This window comes from Protobothrops mucrosquamatus, unplaced genomic scaffold, assembly GCF_001527695.2.
Source record: "Protobothrops mucrosquamatus isolate PMUCROS unplaced genomic scaffold, P.Mucros_1.0 scaffold579, whole genome shotgun sequence".
Lineage (NCBI taxonomy): Eukaryota > Metazoa > Chordata > Lepidosauria > Squamata > Viperidae > Protobothrops > Protobothrops mucrosquamatus.
This window is the reverse complement of record NW_015386880.1, coordinates 776,302-799,491: the sequence shown is the minus strand read 5'-3', so window position 1 is coordinate 799,491 and position 23,190 is coordinate 776,302. Positions and strand designations below refer to the sequence as shown.

Sequence of the window (23,190 nt, the reverse complement as noted above, 5' to 3'; positions counted from 1 at the left end):
TTAAGGCACCAGGCTAGAAACCAGGAGACTGTAAGATCTAGTCCTGCCTTAGGCATGAAAGCTGGTTGGGTGTCTTTGGACCAGACACTGTTTCTCTCAGCCCAACTCATCTCACAGGGTTGCTATTGTGGGGAAATAAGAGGAGGAAGGAGTATCAGTATGTTTACCACCTTGACGTATTTATAAAAATAATAAAGGTGGGATATAAATATATTGTACATGTTTTATCGGTAAATGGTTATTTATTAAAATGAGGAACAGGTATGTTATGGGGTTATATTAGGCGCAGAAAAACCATACTGAAGTTCACCCTCAGGCATGAAAAGACTGGATGACTTGGGGCACTTCACAGTTTTTTTTTCTTGGGAAAAATGAAAAGAGAGAGGCCTCTGCTACCTTGAGCTCCCCAAGGAAAGCTGAGATATGAATTGAGTGATTGAGTAAATGACTGAATCAATTAATAACTACAGGGTTCTATTAAATCATAACACTGGAACAGCAAAATAGGACAAAAGATACATTTAACACAATCAGCACAAATCCAAATGGTACTCACTAGTAGTGGTGTAGGTATTGAATGAACATGATCGACAGTTTTCCAGAAAAATAATGATTCCTATACTGTAATCTGTACATTACAAATGTTTTTCATTTTGTTATTTGGTTTTCTATGAGTTGGTTAAATTTCAATAAACTTTTGGTATGCTCCTTAAATGTTTGCCAGATGTTACCATGTTCTGAAAGTTTGATTTTGCAAGTTTCCTTACACTTAATTGTCACTATCTGAAAAAGAGAAGTAAGAATTCTTGTGGTATAAAACAGAGATAGAAGAGTCCCAATATCCTGAATTTCTATGGTCATAGGGAAAAAGGAAAAAGAGGGCAGGAAGTATTGTTATTTTATTGGAATTCTGTGTTTTATAATATTATCCTACATACATTCTACCCAGACATATCTTGGGTAAATAGGATTATAAGCTCAATTTAAGATGTGCTTTAGTAGCCTCCAAAACATAACTAAACTAAGCTAAGCTAAACTAAACTAAACTAAACTAAGCTAAATATCTTTATCATTGCTTCTGTCAAATGACCTTGCTTAAAATGGGTGAGTTCCCCTCCAAATTTATTTTTATGAGAAACAAAGTTCTTTTAACTATAATTGACATGCCCTCTACACATTATGAGACATCTCTCCAATGGCATTGCCATTTTGCATCGAATTATGTATAATCTTCATCCATTTCATTCCTGACCTCTAGGAATAATTGATGGAAGCCTGTGCCATAAATGATGGTGTGAGAAAAGAGAACTGAGTGCCATCATAACAATGCTTATACTGTGCTTCAAATCCTTGAATTACCTTGTGCAGCACTTTCATGTAATTCTTAACAAGTATGGTAAGCAAAATGAAATCCTCTGGAATCTCCCTGGCCAATTTTCACAGAAAACGATTGCCAGGACTATTTCTGAAGCCAATTTGTGAGATGGGGGGGGGGGAGGGGGGGAGAAGCAATGCATAGCAATTTATTCAGCTTTTCATCTAGAAAAGTGGTTCGGAACTATATCACTATTACTGCTGTCAATGGTTATTGATGGAGAATCAACATCAATAACTCACTGATTCTCTCTTGTTTCTGTCCAGGATTCAGATTGAAATAAATCCCAAAAAATTTGATCCAACCAAAACAGTGCACCCAATTTTCTACTTGATCAGATTTACTGATAGCTTCAATCTGGACACTTGTCTATACTTTTATGGTTCTTTCAAAAAATTATCTTAAAACAATAGTTCCCTTGATACAATAAACAATAATTTAACCGAGGCATAATTTAGTTGAATCTTTTCTGGATAGCTCTTTATTATAACCAACATTTAAGAAGGCTTCAAATAGGCATATATTGGGATTCAATAATATTTCAAATAATAATAATTGAAGGTCTGTAATTGGATTTTATCTGGCTATTGTGCTTTTGTTTCTTTCCCTTTAGATGTGATAGGAGGTTGAGGAGACTTTTGTTGCTGCAAGACCTGAAAAGTTCAGGACAAGGCAGGGATTGTCACTCACTGTTTTCAGTGTTTCAGAAGAAAAGACATAATTTCCAATCTGCTGCTAACAGATTGGAAAGTGAAAACACTGGTGGTATGGTTTACTCTCCTAGTTTACTATTATTTTTTTAAAAATCATGCCATTCTTTAAAAGTAATGAAAAATTAATATTTAGCAAAGAAACAATCATTTTAGATGATATTTCTTTTTTCAGTAACCCTACATTGCTCCAGAAAAAAGTATTCCACTACAAGCTATTTAAATGGAATAGATTCACTATCTCCTTTATTGAAAATTACAGAATATGTATCAGTTCCATCTATTCACCCCTAATCATATGATGGGTGATACTTTAATCTGGATTATTTTGGTACTAAAATGTAATAATACTTAAAAAAAATTAAGGATCAGTGTGAGGCTAATTCATTAAGATCAGGACTAAGAAATTAGTCCATATCTTCAACTCCTAACAAATCCTATCATTATCTTCTCTAGCCAATCCAATCTGCAAACATCAACCTCTGCCAGGCTCATTGGCACTCTAATCACAATTCCTACAGTGCCGCAACATTTAGTCATAATTAACACTCTAGACTTGGCAGCAAGATCACAAACATATATAATTGACTGCACAGAAGAATTTATTCTAAAATAATGGCTTAACTAAAAAATAAAAACGCCCCCCCCCCATTTTTCTAGGAATATAAAATCATGCCAAGCCATGATAAAAAAAACAACAACAGGAGGGACTTGCTGGCCTTAATAGTCATAACCACAAAGGAAGATTTTGCTTTGACCAAAATAAAAATAATTGTTGATATTTCCAACATGAAACAGACCAGTTTGCTAAAAAAGAAAAGAAAATATATTTGCAATCATTTGTAAATTGCAACCTTTCTGCTTATTTCATTGGAATGTCTGCATAAGTCACTAAGGACAAGGCTCAAATGAATGAGAAGATGAATGCCATTGTACTTTGGGTTGCATATAGCTCCTAATTCACATAAGAATGAAAGGAGGCACAGCATAAGGCTCTGTTGGCATAGCCATTATCAATAAAAGTAATATTAGCCACCTATGGAATTGATTCCTGCTCTGGTCTATCTGCGGAGGGGGGGCTGACAGCAATCTTGCAAATCTCATTGTGCTGTACCCCTTCTCCTCCTTACACTCATGTGAATTAGTGTGGCATCCATCTGAGCCTTTCTCATATTTGATGCAGACTTAAGATGTTTTCTCCTGGTAACAATATATTGCCTATCTCCATTAAGATTATCTTCATTACTTTCATCAGGTCTCTCTATAGCAGACTAAACAATAGCCAGTTAACTATCTGTAATGCATGAAAACATTTGAATGGTTTTGCACCATTTACATTCAGGGGCAAGAAAAGAACACAGACTGAGGCTTCTGATGGAGTTGAAGTTTGGAGTTGAGTTTGGCTCCTCAGGAATTGCAGCGAGTTCCTTGGAGACCCTGCCACAATTCAGGATGGTTCTTTTGAGATGTAAGCATGGTTACTTACATCCTTCATACCTACACACTACTATGTATAGAGCCAAAATGGGTGAACCGGATTTTTTTTACTGGGATAAAAAAATTACATGTTAACTGTGATAAAATGACTTTTCTCTTTTTAAAATTATTTTTATCAATATAAAATAAAATATTAACTACCATAATCTCCAGAGTTTGTGTGGTGATGCCTATAAAGTTATTGCATAGATGAAGTCCCCAGACTTTTTTCTGTGCTCCTTTTGCCAGTACGGGCTTTGAGGAAGTGAATAAAACTTTCTGATCCACTGCTTTGAAGCCCGGAGAAAAAAACCCTTAACTCAGCAACATTTTCTCCTGTGATGCGTATAAAGGCAGCTTACCTTTAATATATTAATAGGTTCTGGGTGAGGAATTGTACCAATATAAATGTATATTTTATATCTACTTTCTAGAGAATAGTGTAGTATTTTAAGTCTCCTTCAGCTTCTAAATCTCTTTTGGTAGAAAGAAAGAAAGAAAGAAAGAAAGAAAGAAAGAAAGAAAGAAAGAAAGAAAGAAAGAAAGAAAGAAAGAGGGAGGGAGGGAGGGAGGGAGGGAGGGAGGGAGGGAGAGAGAGAGAGAGAGAGAGAGAGAGAGAGAGAGAGAGAGAGAGAGAGAGAGAAGGATAGCTGTTGCAGGCTTTTCCTTGAAGAATATCCATTCACTTTTCCTGTTGGATCAATCAAATTCATCAGACTTGTATTTTTCGATTAGCTGCAAAATGCGCTTCAGAATGCATCAGTATAAACAGATGGATTGTGAAACCATCAAAACCCCTCTCCTCCCCCCCATGTCTCCCACAATGCATTGCAAAATGTATGTGGCCCTTTGTGAGGGCAGCACAGCCATAGGTTGGACTGCTGTTTTCGAACAGGACTATAAGGCAGGGTCTGGAAACAAGCCAATGAAAGGAGGAAGAGGAAAGGAATACAAAACACTAAGTAATTATTTTCATCAGCATTGCCAATACAGGGTCAGGAACAGGCAGCTCATTGCTGATAGAACAGGGCTGAGAACTCTTGTGCTTGACATCCAGTCACTGATAATGTCTTAGTGTGGCAGTGTACAGCTGTGTATTTTGACTGGGGTCTCTTCTCAGTATCTTTTTTATCTTTTCCTATCTACCCGCACCATTTCCTTTGCTAAGTGCTTAAGCTGGGCTTCCCAATCTGAGCAGTATCCAGCTTTGTTAGGAGTTACCACTCTTAGTATTCCCAGCCAATGTGGCTGAACTTCCGTAGAGACTTGCTTAACCTCATGAAATTGTGCAAAACTATAAGCATGGAACCTAGGAAATTTCACTCATGATTGTAGGCATGCTTGTATCTAGGGGAAATTTGGGTCAAATGAAAACCATATATTTATTGCAAGGCATTTCAGCTTCGTGTCTTTTTGTGTGGAACAGGTCGCAGTCTAATAAGAAGCATCCCTCTGGGGCTTTCCTGCATTTTGTGTTAATTAAATGCCATTTCAAGTCACATATCTCACTTTTATATGGATACCGACCCTGGAGATCTTGAATCATGGAAGTAACCAAAAATATGCAGTATTTTATTTCTTTGCTTCTTTACTTTGATGAAATAAATGTTCCAAACCTTGTTTTCATATAAAATAGATAGTTTTGCTTTTACTACTAAACGGGCTTTAAACTTTCACTCCTCTTTCTTCTTCTGTCACAGCTGGTGCTATGGGTACAACTTCTACAACAGTCTTTTCATAACAGAGGTCTTTAATTTGTAAAGTATATTATTTAAATTAGTTATTTTATAAAATATAATCACATATTTCTTTTTTAAAAAAAAAAAAATGCTTAGGTACATGTATATGGGAGCCATGGTGGTGCAGTGATTAGGATGCAGTATTGCAGGCAAATTCTACCCACAGCCTGCAGTTCGATCCTGACTGGCTCAAGGTTGACTCAGCCTTCCATCCTTCCAAGGTTGGTAAAATGAGGACCCAAATTGTTGGAATAAGATGCTGATATTTGTAAACCTCTTAGAGAGTGCTGTAAAGCACTATGAAGCGGTATATAAGTCTATGTGCTATTGCTGAGTGCTATATACAGTACTGTATACAACCTCTAGTCTGTATTTAAACTAATGTGCTATCATAGTGTTTGATATACAAGAAAAGGAGGAGGCAAGTGAAATCTATAACGACCAACCCTATCTTACTAATTTAGGTTTGTGTAGAGGATGGAAAGTTTTAGACTTGCCCTTCCTATTGAGTTTTGAAACCACTACCTCAAAATTTTATGAATGAGTAGGAGAACTGAGTAGACTGAATGTTCACCACACTATCTTTCGACTATGTCCCATCTCCGATTGTGATAATAGTTTGAGATAATAAAGTAGAAAAAAAATAAAGATAATAAGTTTGAGATAATAAATAGTCAGAAATCTCTTGTTAAGATTTCTGTTAATGATGACAATCCCATTGTGAGGATTATGGTACTTTGGCTTCAAAAATTCTGGCGTGCGAGCAATGTGGACTCATCTTGAGATGTTCTGCTTCTCCCCCTCTCCCTTTGGAGGAGCTTAAAGGTTTTCTTGAGAAAGTGATATTGGTCTCTGTTTCCAAACCTTTCTGAACCTGGAGGTTTCGGCACAGCCCTGTTCCATTCAGGTTGAGTTGTCTTGAAGAGAAAGGTAAGCACAGGAACAAGGACAGGGTGAGAAAATTTGTAGGAAAGGTGTGGGACAGGGGAGAGGAAAAAGCAGAAAGGGTGGAAGAGATATTTTTTGCAGGAGGGAGGAAAAAGAGCAGGATTTTAAACTAGCTACAAAAACCTTAATTGAATTCAAACATAACAGTTCCATATGAAATTGGCTCATCTTTAACGATACCGGATTGAATCTCTGAGCAATGTACAGGGTGGGAGTGGGAAGATCAGTAGTGGTGAAGCTATTATGAACATAACAAGACATGTTGCTTTCAAATAAAGAGTGGAAGAGTATAAGGGGAGGGGGGCAGGGGAGAGGAGAGGGGAACAGTTTGGTGGTGATTCGCAAGGTTAGGCGTGGCAAACGGGCAAGGAAATGGGCAAGCAGGCCAGGTGGTGGTGGTAAGGGAGAGTGGTGAAGGTCTGGAGTGAGGGGTGGGGGATACTGGACACAGGTGAGGAGAAGAGGGTAGTGGAAGGGTAGTGGTCTAAGACTGAAAATACTTGCCCTTCAATTTGCTTGGTACTGTGTGAATCCATCAGAGAGAGAAAGCAAGAAAAAACAAACAAAAAACAGAAAACAAAAAAGGGGGTTGGGTGGAAAGGGGGAAGGGGGTACAAACAATATTTTATTCAATTGCTGTTTGAATAAAAATATTGTGTATCATAATCATACCAAAAGGAAACCTCTTGCAAAAAACGACATGAAAAAGAAATAAGCCAAAATAATAATAATAATAATAATAATAATAATAATAATAATAATAATAATAATAATAATAATAATAATAATAATAGTACCAAAGGCCACAGTAAGAAAATAATAAAAATGTATAGATATAACTCGATCTATAGATATATATTATATAACCAACATAAAAATGGAATTCATTAGCAAACAGTTTGCAACAGTCTTGATCTAGAAATGTTCTTACTGAGTTAGCAGACCATGCAAAATTCAAGATTAACAAAAGACACACACAGAGATTGAGACAGAAGGAAAGGAAATGAAGGGAGAGAAATTCAGGGCAATGGACCACGCCTGAGCTCATCTGGCAAATGGGTAAAGATGTGGCCATTCTCAGTGAAAGGTAAAAATAGGACAGGAGCTTGGAATCAACCCTATGTGGCAGAAACTTATTTTCTTTTTTTAAATCCACATTTCCTTCTTGCAAAGGAAGCTGGAAGTCTTTGCCATGCCTGACATTATAGTGCGTAGGGGAAATCACATAGTTTATGAAACATGACCAATTTTAAAAAACAAAAACCTGCCAGAGAGACACGTATAATTTCCTGATGAGAGAAAATAGTCTCAATGATGACAGAAATTGTTGAAGAGAAATATATGTGCATTAAAGTGACATTGAGGAGAAAGCTTGCAGCTTTACAGCAGAAAGCACATACTTGTGCATATGCAAAAGACGCCAGGTATAATTTTCAGGCAGGACAGGAAATGGCTCCTGCCTGAAATTTGGCAGAGCTGTTGCCAGGCACTACAATGATAATATTAAGTTAGATAGACATTAAATAAGGTAGCTACTGTTAGAAGCAGGGAGATTGAGGACCAAATCCAGGTTGTATTATTTCAGGTTGGTTTTTAATTGGAAAAGGAACCTGGGAAGCATCAATCCTGCCAACCTAGCCTGGTGAGGGTAATCAGAGAGCTCTTCCTCTTCCTGACTGAATTTGAACTACTCATTTGCTGTGTTGAGAAACCTGAAGGCCAGGCCTGATATGGTGCCCCTTAGCATGCTAGTTCAAAACCAACTACCCAAGTTGTAATCTCAACTACAGGTAGTCCTCGACTTACAACCATTTGAATTGTTTAGTGACTGTTTAAAGTTACTATGGCACTGAAATAACTGACTTATGACTGTTTTTCACACTTATGACCGTTGCGGCATCTCCATGGTCACGTGATCAAATCTCAGACGTTTGGCAACTGGCTCATATTTATGACGGTTGCGGTGTCCCGGGATCATGTGATCATGTATGAGCTTTTGACAAGTAAAGTCAGTGGGGAAGCCAGACTCACTTAACAGCCATGTTACTAACTTAACAACTGCAGTGATTCACTTCACACTTAACAACGGCGGCAAGAAAGGTCGTAAAATGGGGCAAAACTCACTTAACAACTGTCTTGCTTAGCAACAGAAATGTTGAGCTCAATTGTTATCATAAGTCGAGGACTAGTTATAATGTGTAGCAACTTAAGGCCTCATTTGAGAGAGAGAGAGAGAGAGAAAGAGAGAGAGAAGAAACATAAAATCAGAGATGGCCAGTAATGGTATTTGGGAATGATGTTGGGAGATAAGGTGAAGATGGAAACTGTCAGATAAGAGAGGGCATAGTCAACAGCTGCGTAATGGAAGAAGAAAGAGGCTCATAAGGTCCCTCTCCCCAAGCTTTCGGGCTGTGAAGGAGAGGATGGGAGATTTGTACTTTTAGACTGGCAAGATTCTGTTGATGTAGTCTTACAATAAAGTATAATTAGCTCATCTGGCCATGTTTCTTGACTGTTCTACTTGGGAAGGCTCACATCAATCTTGCAAGCCTCCTTTACAGCTTGAGAACTTAGAAGGGGTCCTTTCTGAGCCTCATTCTCCACCTCGTTCTCCACCCAATATGCAGCTAAGGGGTATGACCTCTCTTATTTGACCCTTATCTGATGGGGGAGGAGGGGGGAAATCATCTCTTCTCCCTGTCTCCCAAGGCCATTCCTATATAACTTTATACCAGAGCAGGATCCTTTTGAAGCACAGACCGATTCTGTCCCAGGAGTTAAGGAGAGATGCTTGTTCACAGCAGATGCTCTTTGGAAAGTATCATCTCTTGGCCTGAGACATACATTAGGCCTCCTCTGATTCTTATTTACATTTGTTGCTATAATCCTTCCCAAAACTTCTATCAGAGTTACCTACTTGTAAACACTTCCCACATCAAAAACATTTTTGTACCAAGTTTCCATGCTAGGGAAGAGGCTTTGCAACAATTCTTTTTTATAACATAACTTTTCATCTGGAAAGTATGGGATGGCAATTTTTTTCCCCAAAGCAATCATTTGTGAATACTGCACCAAATGCTCCTACAAAATATTGGAAGCATAAACATAGAACATAAAATAATAGAGTTGGAAGGGACCTTGGAGGTCTTCTAGTCCAACCCCCTGCTCGAACAGGAAACCCTATACCATTTCAGACAAATAGTTTGCCCAGTCTCTTCTTAATAACCTCCAGTAATGGAGTACCCACAACCTCTGAAGGCAAGCTATCCCATTGGTTGATTGCTCTCAATGTTAGGAAATTTCTCCTTAGTTCTAGGTTGCTTCTCTCCTTGATTAGTTTCCCTCCTTGTCATGCTTTTTGGTGCTTTGGAAAGTAGTTTAACCCCCTCGTCTTTGTAGGAGCCCCTTAAGCAGCCTAGACCTATACCCCCCAACTTAAAACTAGATGATCTTTATTTTTTCTTTCTATAGAGAAGTGGAAGCTTAAATAGCAGGAGAAAGATGATTCACATTTCTTCTTAGTGTCATAGTTTTTTCTAAAGAAATTTTTATTGAAAGGATTTTTTTATATTCCCAAGTAAATTGGAAAGGACTGCAACTGTAATGTCTTTATGCAATGGGGTTAAAACTAATTTGATTAAAAGTGAGCAAGTTGGGGCAACATCTAGGGCTGGGCTAGAGATATGCCAAATCACCCATCTTTTAACTATTTCAAGAAACTCACGGTGTGGGCCTGATTAATATTATACTATGTCCAGAGTACTTGGAATGATTTGTTCCGGGGCTGGATCAATCCATTTAAGGGTAAGACCACTCTGTGATTGATGGTTCTATCCAGTCTTGGTCAGAAGAGCCTATATGCAGGGAGTCCTTAACTTACAACCATTTGTTTAGTGACTGAAGTTACAATGGCACTGAAAAAGTAACTTCTGACTGGTCCTCACACTTATAACCATCATAGCATCCCTACAATCATGTGATCAAAATTTGGATGCTTGGCAATCAGCACATTCTTACAATGGCTGCCACATCCTGGAGCCATGTAATCACCATTTGCTAACTCCACACTGACTTCCATCAAGGAAAGCCAACGGGAGAAGCCAGATTTACTTCATCACATGTGATTCACTTTAAAACTGCAATGACTTGCTTAGCAATAATGGCAAAAAAAGGTCATAAAACTGGACGTGACTCACTTACCAAATGCCTTGTTTAGCAAATGGACATTCTGGTCCCAGTTGTGGTTGTAAGTCAAGGACTACCTGCATTTTGGAATCTATTTGCATAAGCAAATCTTCAATATGTCGTACTTCAGCATACACTGTAAGGAATTACTCTAAACTTCCATGAAGGTGAAAATTTTTAGTCGCCATAAGTAACATCGCGTGAGTATGGAGTACAAAAGGTGGGAGAAGGGAGAGAGAGTTGAGAAAGAAGAGGAATGACAGAGACAGAGGGACAGACACAGATAGAAAAAGGCAGAATCACTCAGAACAGGATGTTAAAAACTCCCTTGGAAGCGCCTCACACCCTTTGATGAGAGAGCAGAGCCCAGGATCACACACAAGGGGAAGCAAACACACAAGTACAGAGATTAATTGTAAATTAGTGAGGACAAGAAGCAAAGAAATTCAAACTTTAAATAAAAATAAGGATGGCTTAAAACAAAATTTAAACAAAACAGAAAGAAACATGCAAAATTTCCCAGTTTTCAAATTAACCAGCTGCTATTATAATCTACCACATGAAAAGCATATAAAGCAACAACTCTACCTCATCTCCCCTGGATGTTTTTAAAAAGTTCATTGCAAGGGATCTGATCAATCGTTTCATCTCTGGGAAGCCTGCATTATTCTTTCATAAATAAAATGAAACTTTCTTTTCTTCTCTGGGTAGGAATTTTTTTTCTTTTTTAATTTGATACATTTTTAAAAGTGTTAACATTCAGGCATTTTGCTTTCTCTTGCAAATCATCCTTAGGCTAGCTGGCGGGTTCAGGGTCAAAGGGTATGTGAAAGGACAGGAGGAAAATAAAAACATATACTTACACTTCACCTGGAGAATCTGGTCACTGAGATTAGCTTGGATGTAAGATCTGCTGTAATTTGGTAAGACCAGACCTAAGCTGGAACAGGAAAAGAGAGAAATCACAGGGTTACCAAAGCAGCTGCACTGGTGATGAAAACAGTCTGAATAGAAGACAGTAACTGAAGATTTACAGCAGGGATGTTAAACTGCCAGCCTGTGGGCCAGTTGCATCATATGGACGCCATGCCCACCCCAGCTCCGGCAGTGCAAAAAAAGCTGCGATACGTCGTGACACAGCGAGTTTGACACCCACGATTTACAGCAACAAATTGCCTTGCGAGATCATCAGGGTTGAAGACTGATATATCTGGAAGGAACTGGACTGGGGACACCAGTATGAAAGTGTTGGATGTTGCAAATTGTCCAAGGAACATTTAATGAACTGATGTTACGCAAGACTGAATCTCAGAATGGTCTGTCTTTGTCAGGAATAAAATACAGCTAAGAATAAAACCAGTATCTTTAAAGGACACTTGTTGGAAGCAGAATTAGAAATGAAGATTTGAGGAAGTTAAGTTTACAATGTCTTTCCCAGGAGAGTCTGTTTGCCATACCATATCAAGACTTCATTCTGAAACACAAATTCATGGCAGACATAAATATTTTTTATTCTATGCACGATTCTCAGATAGCTGGATTAGAAACAACTGGCTATTTGTTGAGCCATCTAGTAATAAATTGGTTTTCCTAGAAAATTTCCGAGGAATACGTATATTTGCAATAAACAATAATACACTAGATGGCAGTCTCACTTAACAGTTTCTGGTTGCAGACTTCAAACATGATATAATCTTCATATTATAATAAGTAGCTCCCTATAATAATAATAATAATAATAATAATAATAATAATAATAATAATAATAATAATAATAATAAAGTTGGAAGGGACCTTGGAGATCATCTAGTCCAACCCCCTGCTCAGGCAGGAAACCCTATACCATTTCAGACAAAGTGTTGAGCATTCACCACTTCTGGAGGCAGGTTGTTCCACTGGTTAATTGTTCTAACTGTCAGGAAGTTTCTCCTTAGTTCTAGGTTGCTTCTCTCCTTGATTAGTTTCCACCCGTTGCTTCTTGTCCTGCCTTCAGGCGCTTTGGAAAATAGCTTGACTCCCTCTTCTTTGTGGCAACCCCTGAGATATTGGAACACTGCTATCATGTCCCCCCTCGTCCTTCTCTTCATTAAACTAGACATATCCAATTCCATCAACCTTTCCTTATATGTTTTAACCTCCAGACCCCTAATCATCTTTGTTGCTCTTCTCTGTACTCTTTCTAGAGTCTCAACATCTTTTTTACATTGTGGTGACAAAAACTGGATGCAGTATTCCAAGTGTGGCATATAATATTACATTATAGTGGGAAGATATATACATTGGAAAAGTGTTATGCTTTAAAAAAAATCAATGGATGCTTTCCCCCAGATTTTATTTCTACCCTTCAAGACCTAAGGGCACAGGTAATAATATAAATGAATGGACCCACAAAGAACATCTGGCACTGTATATTTCAGCACCAGCCATTTGTAGCATCAACCGGCTATTGCTATGCTGATATAGCATTAAGGAAGAGAGGCTTTTTATTTCCACAATGACAGCTGGATGATATCATAATCTCTAGAGCAGAAGTGTCAAAAAATGTCAAGGGGTCACCTCTCCTCTCCTCCTAAGCACTCACTCAATAACTACCGATGACTACATTTGTTACACTGTTTGATGCTGAATTGTTCTTGTACCAGAGTTTCTCCTAGTGTGCTGTGATTGACCCAGTTTTCAAAGGGATGATCTCAAAAATACTCTAACAGACTTTATTACTGAATTCTAAACATATACTTTAGTGAAAAATATAGCATTTCAAAATAACTTAAAAGATCAAGCCACTATGTTATAATCCTTTGGCTAATATTGGCTATCAAACTTAGTAAAGTTGCTTTCAAGTTAGACTGACTTCTGATGGCTTATATGGATACATATGTGCAGTTTTCTTTAGAAAAATATAGGTGCAGTTTGCCATTTAAAAACAAATCCCACAATTTAGCTTAAATACTGGTTTCCTAAGGGGATCTCAGCCTGAGTACTCACCAGAACCTGCCCTGCTTAGGTTCCCAAACTAACCAAGATTGGCTGAATGCTGCCACCTGCTAAAAGGTTATCTGTTTAAATCAAGACATTATGGCCAATCACTAATCTTTGGCACATTAGATAAAATTCTGAAGAACATAGTCATGTGAGAGAGAGAGAGAGAGAGAGAGAGAGAGAGAGAGAGAGAGAGAGAGAGAGAGAGATCACTTATGGAAGAGGTATAAGAAACAGAAGAACTGTGTTTTTCTTGGCTACTTCCTTACCTGTAGTTTGTGCTTTTGATAGGTGCCCAAGTATAGGTTCTATGAACTTTATCAATATACCTCTGTAGAGTCAAAAGAAATGAATGACTAAATATTGCTCATTACATTTATGAAAAACATTAATTAGCTGATTTCAAAGATTTTTGGCCACATTTCATTCTTCCTCAAATAAATGGTAAATAAACCAATGTATATCACAATTAACATTAAGGAACTGGTGAAGCATATATTCCAGTTAATCTAACCAATCCCAACTACTAATCTAGTTCTTGTATTCTAATATATTGGAAATTTCCGTGAAGTCTTTTGAGATCATTCTACATATAATGAATTTAAATGTTAAGACTGCCCAAATCCAAAAAGACTCTGGGAAGTTTGCAATATTTTTAATACGTAAGTTAAAAAAACTGATGACTGTCCAGACCAAAACAGCACTCCCAACATTCATAAAAGACACAACAGGGTCTCCACAGATACCTTAACACCAGGCATAGGAACCAAGCAAGTCTTAAGAGACTTGGCCAAATGGAATAATGATTTAATTCCATGAAAGTCATATTTTTCATATCCTAGCTCCCAGCTCCCAGTATGTTCCAAAAGAGGCCCACTCTTTTTGAAATCTGGCAGCTCAGACTCAAAGTCCAACATATTTACCTCATCAAGGGATTTTATCAGAGTCTTAATATATTGTTGATCTTTATTTCCATCTATCATGCTTCGGCGAATCTAAAGATGGGAGAATAGAAAATGCTATGAAGTTGGGTGGGGATACATAACAGTGGTAGCACACAGGAACTGCATTTACAGTTACCTTTTTATACTCTTCTGTTCAAATCCCAAGAAAATCTCTTAACAGGATAGGATCTGCATTCGTGCATGATTCATACTATGGTATAAATGCACATACACATACATATGCAATTTACTATACAGAAGTATAAGAAATAATTATGTAATTACAGGTAGTCCTTGACCTACAGCCACAATTGAGCCCCAAATTTCTATTGCTAAGGGAAACATTTGCTAAGTGAATTTTGCCCCTTTCTTGCCATGGTTGTTAAGTGAATCACTATAGTTGTTAAGTTAGTAACACGGCTAATAATAATAATAATAATAATAATAATAATAATAATAGTAATAATAAAGTTGGAAGGGACCTTGGAGGTCATCTAGTCCAATTCCCTGCTCAGGCAGGAAACCCTATACCATTTCAGACAAATGGCTGTCCAGTCTCTTCTTAAAAACTTCCAGTGTTGGAGCATTCACCGCTTCTAGAGGCAGGTTGTTCCACTGATTAATTGTTCTAACTGTCAGGAAGTTTCCCCTTGGTTCTAAGTTACTTTTCTCCTTGATTAGTTTCCATCCATTGCTTCTTGTCCTGCCTTCAAATGCTTTGGAGAATAGCTTGACTCCCTCTTCTTTGTGGCAGCCCCTGAGATATTGGAACACAGCTATCATGTCACCCCTCGTCCTTCTCTTCATTAAACTAGAGTGACATACCCAATTCCAGCCTCCAGTCCCCTAATGATCTTTGTTAAATGAATCTGGCTTTCCCATTCACTTTGCTTGTCAGAAGGTCACAAAATATGAGTCAGTTGCCAGGTGTCTGAATTTTGATCACATGATCATGGGGTTGCCGTAGTGGATATAAGTGTGAAAAATGGTCATAAATCACTTTTTTCAGTGCCGTTGTAACTTTGAACGGTCACTGAACAAACTGTTGTAAGTCGAGGACTACCTGTATACATAAAGACATTATTCCAAGTTGCCATTACCAGTATTGCAAAAATCCTGTTGTGACAGTGTAACACTAAGTTTGCCAAAGGAAAAAAATCTGATGCCCAGATTTGTAAAAGTAAACTTTGTAGAAACTTACTACTCTGCACTGAAAAAAGATTGCTACAATGCCATTAGAATCTTTTTTTGTTTTGTTGTTTTTAAATAATTTTATCATAGTTTTTGGAGCACTTGTATTTTTGTTTTTTGGGTTGTTGTAGGCTACTCTGATAGTCTTTGATAGAAAAACTATATAAACGTTAATACAATTTTTTAAAAATATATAATTACGGTACATATGTATTTGCCTCAGATAAAGCAGAGCTGATCTATTGTTATTGCTTACCCTTTCTTTGTTCTCATCCTCTAGTTCAGCATCAAGGAAATCCAGGGTTACAGGTTCTTGAAAATTGATGATCTGAAAGAATAACCCCAAAGTAGTGATGGGTGGTGTGAATGAGATGAGAATTCAAGATTATCATCCTGTTCACAACAAGCATGTCAAAACAATCCTTGTTCTGTGCCTTAATAATAATAATAATAATAATAATAATAATAATAATAATAATAATAATAATAATAATAATAAAGTTGGAAGGGACCTTGAAGGTCATCAAGTCCAACCCCCTGCTCAGGCAGGTAACCCTATACCATTTCGGACAAATGGCTGTCCAGTCTCTTCTTAAAAACTTCCAGTGTTGGAGCATTCACCGCTTCTGGAGGCAGGTTGTTCCATTGGTTAATTGTTCTAACTATCAGGAAGTTTCTCCTTAGTTCTAGGTTGCTTCGCTCCTTGACAGAGGTGTTTTTTTTTGCTTTCAAGTCAGTGTTTATTTATTAAATTTATATGCCGCTCATCTCACTATCCAATGACTCAGTATTGACTCCTACTGACTGCCTGGACAAATCCCTGCAGTTTTTTTCTGGCAAGGTTTTTCAGAAGTGGATTGCCATTGCCTTCTTCCTAGGGCTGAGAGACAATGACTGGCCCAAGATAACCCAGCTAATTTCATGCCTAAGTCAGGGCTAGAGTATACGTAGTATAAATGCTGTTATAAATTATGATGTTTGGTAATTAGAGATGCTGACAGTTTGTTACTGAAACATTTTGTACAAAATGCAAATGTATGCTCTTGGGAGTAAATAGAACTTTTCCATAGACACATAAGAATCTCAGAGTTAGATGTAGGGGGAGCTGTAACTGGAAAGAATGTTTTAATTGTAAAATTAATTATTTTTCTGTAAGACACTTAGAACTGATTCAGAGATAAGGCAAGCCATCCCTTCTTTAAAACAATATATCAACAATATAGGTAAAGTAAAGCAGTCCCTTAGGATTTTAGTCTGCTGCTTGTTGCTGACTCTAGGGGGCGGTGCTCATCTTCATTTCAAGGCCATTGAGCCAGTGCTGTCCAAAGACATTTCTGCAGTCATGTGGCCAGCATGATGTCCTGGAGCGATATTACCTTCCAGCCTAAGTGGTACCTATTTATCCACTCGCATTTGCCTGCTTTCAAACTGCTAGGTTGCCAGGAGCTGGGGCAAGGATGGGAACTCACCCTATTGCGTGGCGCTCAGGTCTTGAACCAGGGCTGCTGACTTTTCAGCTGATAGGCCCAGTGTCTTAACCACTGCGCCATCATGCTGCCCCTATTAACAATATAACCTTACCTTAATATCTCGTTATATTTGTTGGATCCTATGTTCCTAATAGTTTGCTTAGTAGTAGGCAAACTAAGGTCTGTTATTTTGCCAGGATAGAAACGATGTGAAGAATGGATGATTAAATGCATGGTGTCTTATAAAGGCCAAGTCAGAAGCACTCAACAAGACCAGACTATTTCATTATAATAACAATGCAGAGCTGTTAAATGGCTTCCCCCATCAAAAGATATGAGACTCTCAGCCCATTATGCCACACTGGCAGAAAAAAGAGGTTAAAAAAATTGAACCTTGCTTCTATTATAAATAGGGCTTGTAGCTCACACTTGATAATTGCCAGATTTCTTCTTTATCATGTTTCTAGGTTTTGCAGTCAATATACTTATCAAGAGCTTGCATCCTTGAATCACTGTGAGACTTCTAGAAGCCCGGCTTATATATATTCTTCACTAAATGGTTCACTGGATGACTGATGGTATGTTAACCAGAATTTTTTTTCTCAAGGCTTCTACAGCAGGGAGAGACACCTCTCCATTGGAATGGGACATCTCGCCATGGCCAACTCACTATGGCCAACTTGCCATTGCCGACTTGCTGCAGCCAAATTGCCATGGCCAACTCACCATGGCCAACTCGTGGTAGGGCAACTTGCCGCTGGATAATTCAACAATTCAATTTAATTATTTAAAATAATTTTAAAAAAATATTTTAATTTTTGTCATTCACATTTCATTTTGTTCCTCCTTTGGTATCCTTTCTTTAATGATTCTATGCCACCATTTTTTAAATATTACCGTAATTCTTGTCCTGTGGTGAGTTGCTCTGTAGTGACAAGTTGTCCTGTGGTGAGTTGGCTGTGGTAAGTTGGCTGCAGTGAATTGTTCTAGACCCCTCTCTTGATCAATCTGGACTACAACAGAAAGCTAGAGACTCTGAATCTAAAACTGTTTCTGGGCCTACCAGAGCATATGGCAGGGATGTGTGTATGTGAATGATTGTTTCAAAAGTGTCTGCTTAGAAAAAGGTCTTTGTCAACCCCCACCAGGCAGCTAAAAAATCAGAAAAACAAAAAAACCTCAACAGTTTCTAGGAGGGTTTCCAGTGGAATTTACACTGAAAGGATGTGACAGTGACAAGATAAAATTTGAGAAGCATAGTAGGGCTTTAGGGTATGTGCAGAATCAATTTGACTCTTCATCAGTCACTAGAAATCATGAATTTAAGTGAGAAATTATATTGCACTTTTATTGATTTATAAAAGGCATATAATAATGTGAATATATTTATTTATTGTATCTTATGTACCAATTGGAACTGAAAGTTGTGGAGTGTGATAGGAGTGGTATGTGGTGGAAGTGAAATGCCCTAGAATAAATGAAAATGGTTCATCAGTGAGCAGAGGTAACAAAAAAAAATGAGTTTGTCAGAAAGAATACATATGGCCGAGAAAAGCTTTGCTAGAATCTATTCCATTTTGTGCGTAACTATCTAGTTTATTGTAATAAAAGATATTAACACAGCACTTAATACCAAGATGTCAAAGAAAAAAACTGCTTTTATTGGTTTGAAAGTTCCAAACCAAGTTTTAGTGTACTAAACATTCTTTATGTACAAATGTAATCCGATTTCTAAGTAGGAAGAAATGCAAAAATGAAACAAGACATCAATGGTGTGAAGTTAGGATAGAGTTCTACCACATTACCAGGACAAAATTTTAATAGTCACTTTTCAATCTTTACTCCATCAAATGTAAGTCTGAATGCCATTTGAATCAATCAATTAATTAATGAAGAAAATAGGAACTTGTCATTGTTACATTTGGAAGCATTCAAAACTAGTTAAATTCTCAAGTGTCCAGAAAGATATATTCTACTCATATGCCAAAATAACGTCTTCTGACTAAAATTGAAAGAACAAGGTACTACTTAAAGACAGGCATTGTTATGAAAGTTGTTTGGATTTAAGCCAGACACACACAAAAACACAGGGAATTATGGGTGTTCCTTGGGTGATTTTACTGTGCTGAATAATTTGAACTATTATTGATCAGAGTCACAGTGAAGTGACTAAATAAACTGCTATGGTTTCTGTCCATCTCTGCCACATCATCTGCCTGTTAATAAGGCTGATGAACTGAGCTGGAAATTTCTGCCAATGAAATGTATCTCATTCTGATTAATGCCATTTTTCAATTCCTTAATTTCTGGCTGCCCTTTCAATGACAGATTTATCTGACAAGTACTGTATTTGAGCTAGAAGCCTGTTCTTTTTGTTCCATTCTGATGATTGCAGAACTTCTTAGATACATTGGCCTAAGGCTTTCATCCACTCCTTTTCCTTTGGTTAATACCCCTGAGCAAGTAATATTTCATAAAATGGTCTAATTCTTTCCTATACTTGCTAAGAAAGAAAGAGAAATACATATATTATATTGTCAAGATATAGCCAATGACTCTCAGGAACATATTTTCTCTTCCACTTGAAGCACATGAGCATATTTGCCCACAGTAAATGAATCCCACCCTGCAGCCAAAACAATTATTTAAATCTCAAATATCTGAATTTCACACTGCCCAACATCCTTAGTCATCATCAATGCCAGTAAGTTAGAACAACCATGTCTATAAAAACAAAGGGAATGACTAACTGAAGGTTCAGTTCAGTAGCTCTTGTCATTCATACATGATGTGCATATTATGGAACTTCCACTGCAGATTCCACCATAGAGAGGGCTTCTATATTTCCTAATCCAGTTAAACACCATAATTCTGCTATGGCTAACTGAAGAGCAGATATTGTGCTGTTCCTGTCTAATGTATATTTTCAAATTGGCTATCTTTTCTCACTTTGTTGCTGAGGAAATTAAGCAGATCGTCCCTGTTTGTTTACTTGAGGTAACTACTCCTTCAAGGATTGCCATGTTTAGCATACGCTGCGGTGGCTGACTTGTATTTGACACCCATGAGCAAATGTGTTCATGGGACAACTAGCTGAGGAAAATACTATCATCATGCAGTCTTATGTATATCTTCACATTTAATCCAGCAAAGTCAAATTGAGCTCAGTCCCTGGGAAGTATCCGTAAGATTATAGCCTCAAAATCCCACTTTTTTTTAAAAAAAAAGGATAAATTACACATTTTGATGTTAATGTAATTAGCTAAATCTTTGGCTGCAATTCTAATTTAAACATTGAAAATCTCTCGCCAGGTATAATACTCATCGACATAGTTAAATCTCATCGACATAGTTAAATCTTTTTTTGAGTCAATGACACCATACTTTGTCTTTGTGCAGGGGGCTCCATGCCAAAAGCTGATTGGGCAAGGCTCCCAAGAAGAACGCCAAGGCAAACATTTTAAATACAACTATCTCCCTCTACCCATCCCCCACCCTGAAAGTAGCTAAGCAATAAACCAAGAAAGCTGACAAACTTTAAAGTGCTGAAAATGTTAAGCCTTGTAAAAGGATTTAAAGTGTGAAAAGCAAAAGTTCACCACTGTTTCTTTTTTAATTTTTTTGCAGCAAACTGTACTGTCAGATTTGGTGACAATGATGTGGGGATTTCAAGATTGCATGAAAACCATCCCAAGGGTTGCAAATACAACCTAAGAGTGTTTGTTGGCCCTCTCTGGTGAGAGACAGGCTTTGCAAGTCTGTTCTGCTATTATGGACATAGGGAAAGATTAATTTTCTGGAAGAAAAGCTTCACACCTGACTAGATTAGAGAAAAAAGTCCTGCAGGAAGTTGAAACCCAAGGTTCTAGGAATGTAAAGGAATGAACATCAAAGGGGCAAAGAATGAAAGAGATAGATTGGAAGGAGTGACGGGAGAGTTCACAAAGTCACAGTGAAGGTGAAAAAATATGATGCTTAATTCATTAAAACGTTTTGGGCCAGAGAATTTATGAGTGCTACATTTCACATATCCATTATAAACATTTATGCCAAGCTTTGATTATTACTCAATAATAAGTATATGCAGCTATACATTCTACAGAACAGGAGGACTGATCTTTTCAATTGCCAAGCTCACTTTCTGGCCAGATGGTGGCATATGGTGGTCAATCTGTGACTCAGAGGTGGCTAAAATGTGAGTGGTGCACTTGTTTGTGACAGCTGTTCGCATACGCTTTCAGTCTAATGGCAAATTGCCACCATTAACATTTCCACCCAACTCATTAATTCCAATCCAGACAGTACGAGATACTCACCTTTAGACAGGCATAGTCAGTATCCACATAATAGCAAGAATATCTTTCCAGGAAAAATGAAAGAGGACAAACTTATTGCAGTCAGTTCGGGGAAAAAAATGGAAGAGCTCATCATGATAAAAAATGGCGAAAGAGCAAAAATTGTCTTTCTAACACTGTCTATTTTGTAGTTGCTGCTAACACGATGGAATAAATGACTACGTATTTTTTGCAATGATTTTGAATACACATTCACATGCCCAAAAGTATTCTTACCAGAGGTCGCAGGTTTGGATGTAGCAATACATATCCATTCAAGTCAATAGCAAATACATAGCCATTAGCCCCCAACTGGATGGAAAGACAAAAAAGAAAGGAAAATCCTCCTGAAGAGAAACAGATTACATCTCAAAAGGACAGAACGGAGTTGCGTCAAAGCTTCTTCACCATGATACTCCGGTGTCACCTCCTGCTTATCTAATACCCAACCCAAGCAGAGAATAAAGGTCCATCACATTTTCTAAATGAAAGGAAAGGATTTCAGTTTGCCTCAGTGATCATCATCAAAAAGATGAAAGACGGTTTGGGGGCGAAGTAGAGAATTTAGGGAGGACACTCCTAGGAAAACTAACACCCCTCTTCCTATCCTGCTTCCTTTTTTTAAATGACAGAGTTTGAAGAACAGAACATCTTCCCTACTCACATTGTATCGTGGTGTCAGCTTCTTGACATCATTTAGAGCCACATCAATCCCCACAACACCCAGGATGAGCTGGTTCTGAAAATACATAAAAAACAATGACAGTTTCATTCATTACATCATTCATTATTCTGTTATTTGAAATTGAGCAAGTCGAGATGCAGACTCTATTATTTTCTACTGTTCATGTCTAAGGCAGCCCTCAACCACTCTTTGAGTAGTCCTGACAGGGAATTCCAGGAGTCTTAATCTGGCACATCTGGAGGTGACTGATTTGGAGGAGGATAGAGTATGCCATGTTTACTTCCTCCACAGAATTTATTGGTCTAGTTAGTATATAACAATCAACTCATATACTTTTACATTTTACAATTAAATTGTTCAAAAACTAGAAGTGGACAATACGTAAGTATACACAAGAAACTAATGGAAATATCAACACGTTTTCATAAGATGAATTTAGTATTTCACAAGATGAATTTTGCTTTAGTATTTGGGAGAAGATGTGTTAATTTCCTGAAGGGGGCTGGATGCAAGGAAAGCTGTGAGCTATCAAAGAATTTCCAAAACCTCTTCTTATAGCAAGAGAAAGTGTAAAATATCACAATATTTAGACAACTGAATGTCTGTCTGTTTAATGCTGAATAGAGTTGGAGGACACATAGTACCAGATATCTCAACCATGAATGAGCTTTGTCACATTTGTTGTAAGAAGTCATGGTGGTGCAGTGGTTAGAATGTAGTATTGCATCCAAACTCTACCCACAGCCAGGAGTTCAATCCTGACTGGCTCAAGGTTGACTCAGTCTTCCATCCTTCTGAGGTTGGTAAAATGAGGACCCAAACTATTGCAGGCAATTTGCTGTCTCTGTAAACTACTTAGAGAGGGCTGTAAAGCACTATGAAGCGGTATATAAGTCTAACTGCTATTGCTATTGATGCCTGCAGGGGTCTCATGACCCCATCTGGCTTGTCAGCTCAGTTTAGAATAAGGGGATAGCTTTTTTTAGAGAAGTCCAAGTCATGGAGCACCTGCTCCAAGTTTACACACCTCTGCTCCAGTACAAATTTGAACTGTATGTTCTTTTCAAATGTAGGAACATTATGTCATGGTGTTTTACTGTCTGCATAACCATTTCTAAGTATATTATTATTATTATTATTATTATTATTATTATT

At 37.6% G+C, this 23,190-nt stretch overlaps 1 protein-coding gene across 1 annotated transcript in view; it reads right to left on the bottom strand.

Annotated features, from left to right (window-relative positions):
• CACNA2D2 (calcium voltage-gated channel auxiliary subunit alpha2delta 2) overlaps window positions 1-23,190 on the bottom strand; it is a 568,828-nt gene that overhangs the window by 27,104 nt on the left and 518,534 nt on the right. Inside the window, exons 16-22 of the mRNA XM_015817370.1 lie at window positions 22,015-22,089; window positions 21,588-21,662; window positions 15,804-15,875; window positions 14,336-14,407; window positions 13,682-13,743; window positions 11,297-11,373; window positions 6,753-6,770 (exon numbers count right to left, since the gene is read on the bottom strand). Of these exons, the coding sequence (XP_015672856.1) occupies window positions 6,753-6,770; window positions 11,297-11,373; window positions 13,682-13,743; window positions 14,336-14,407; window positions 15,804-15,875; window positions 21,588-21,662; window positions 22,015-22,089 (451 nt within the window). The remainder of the gene's footprint in view (window positions 1-6,752; window positions 6,771-11,296; window positions 11,374-13,681; window positions 13,744-14,335; window positions 14,408-15,803; window positions 15,876-21,587; window positions 21,663-22,014; window positions 22,090-23,190) is intronic.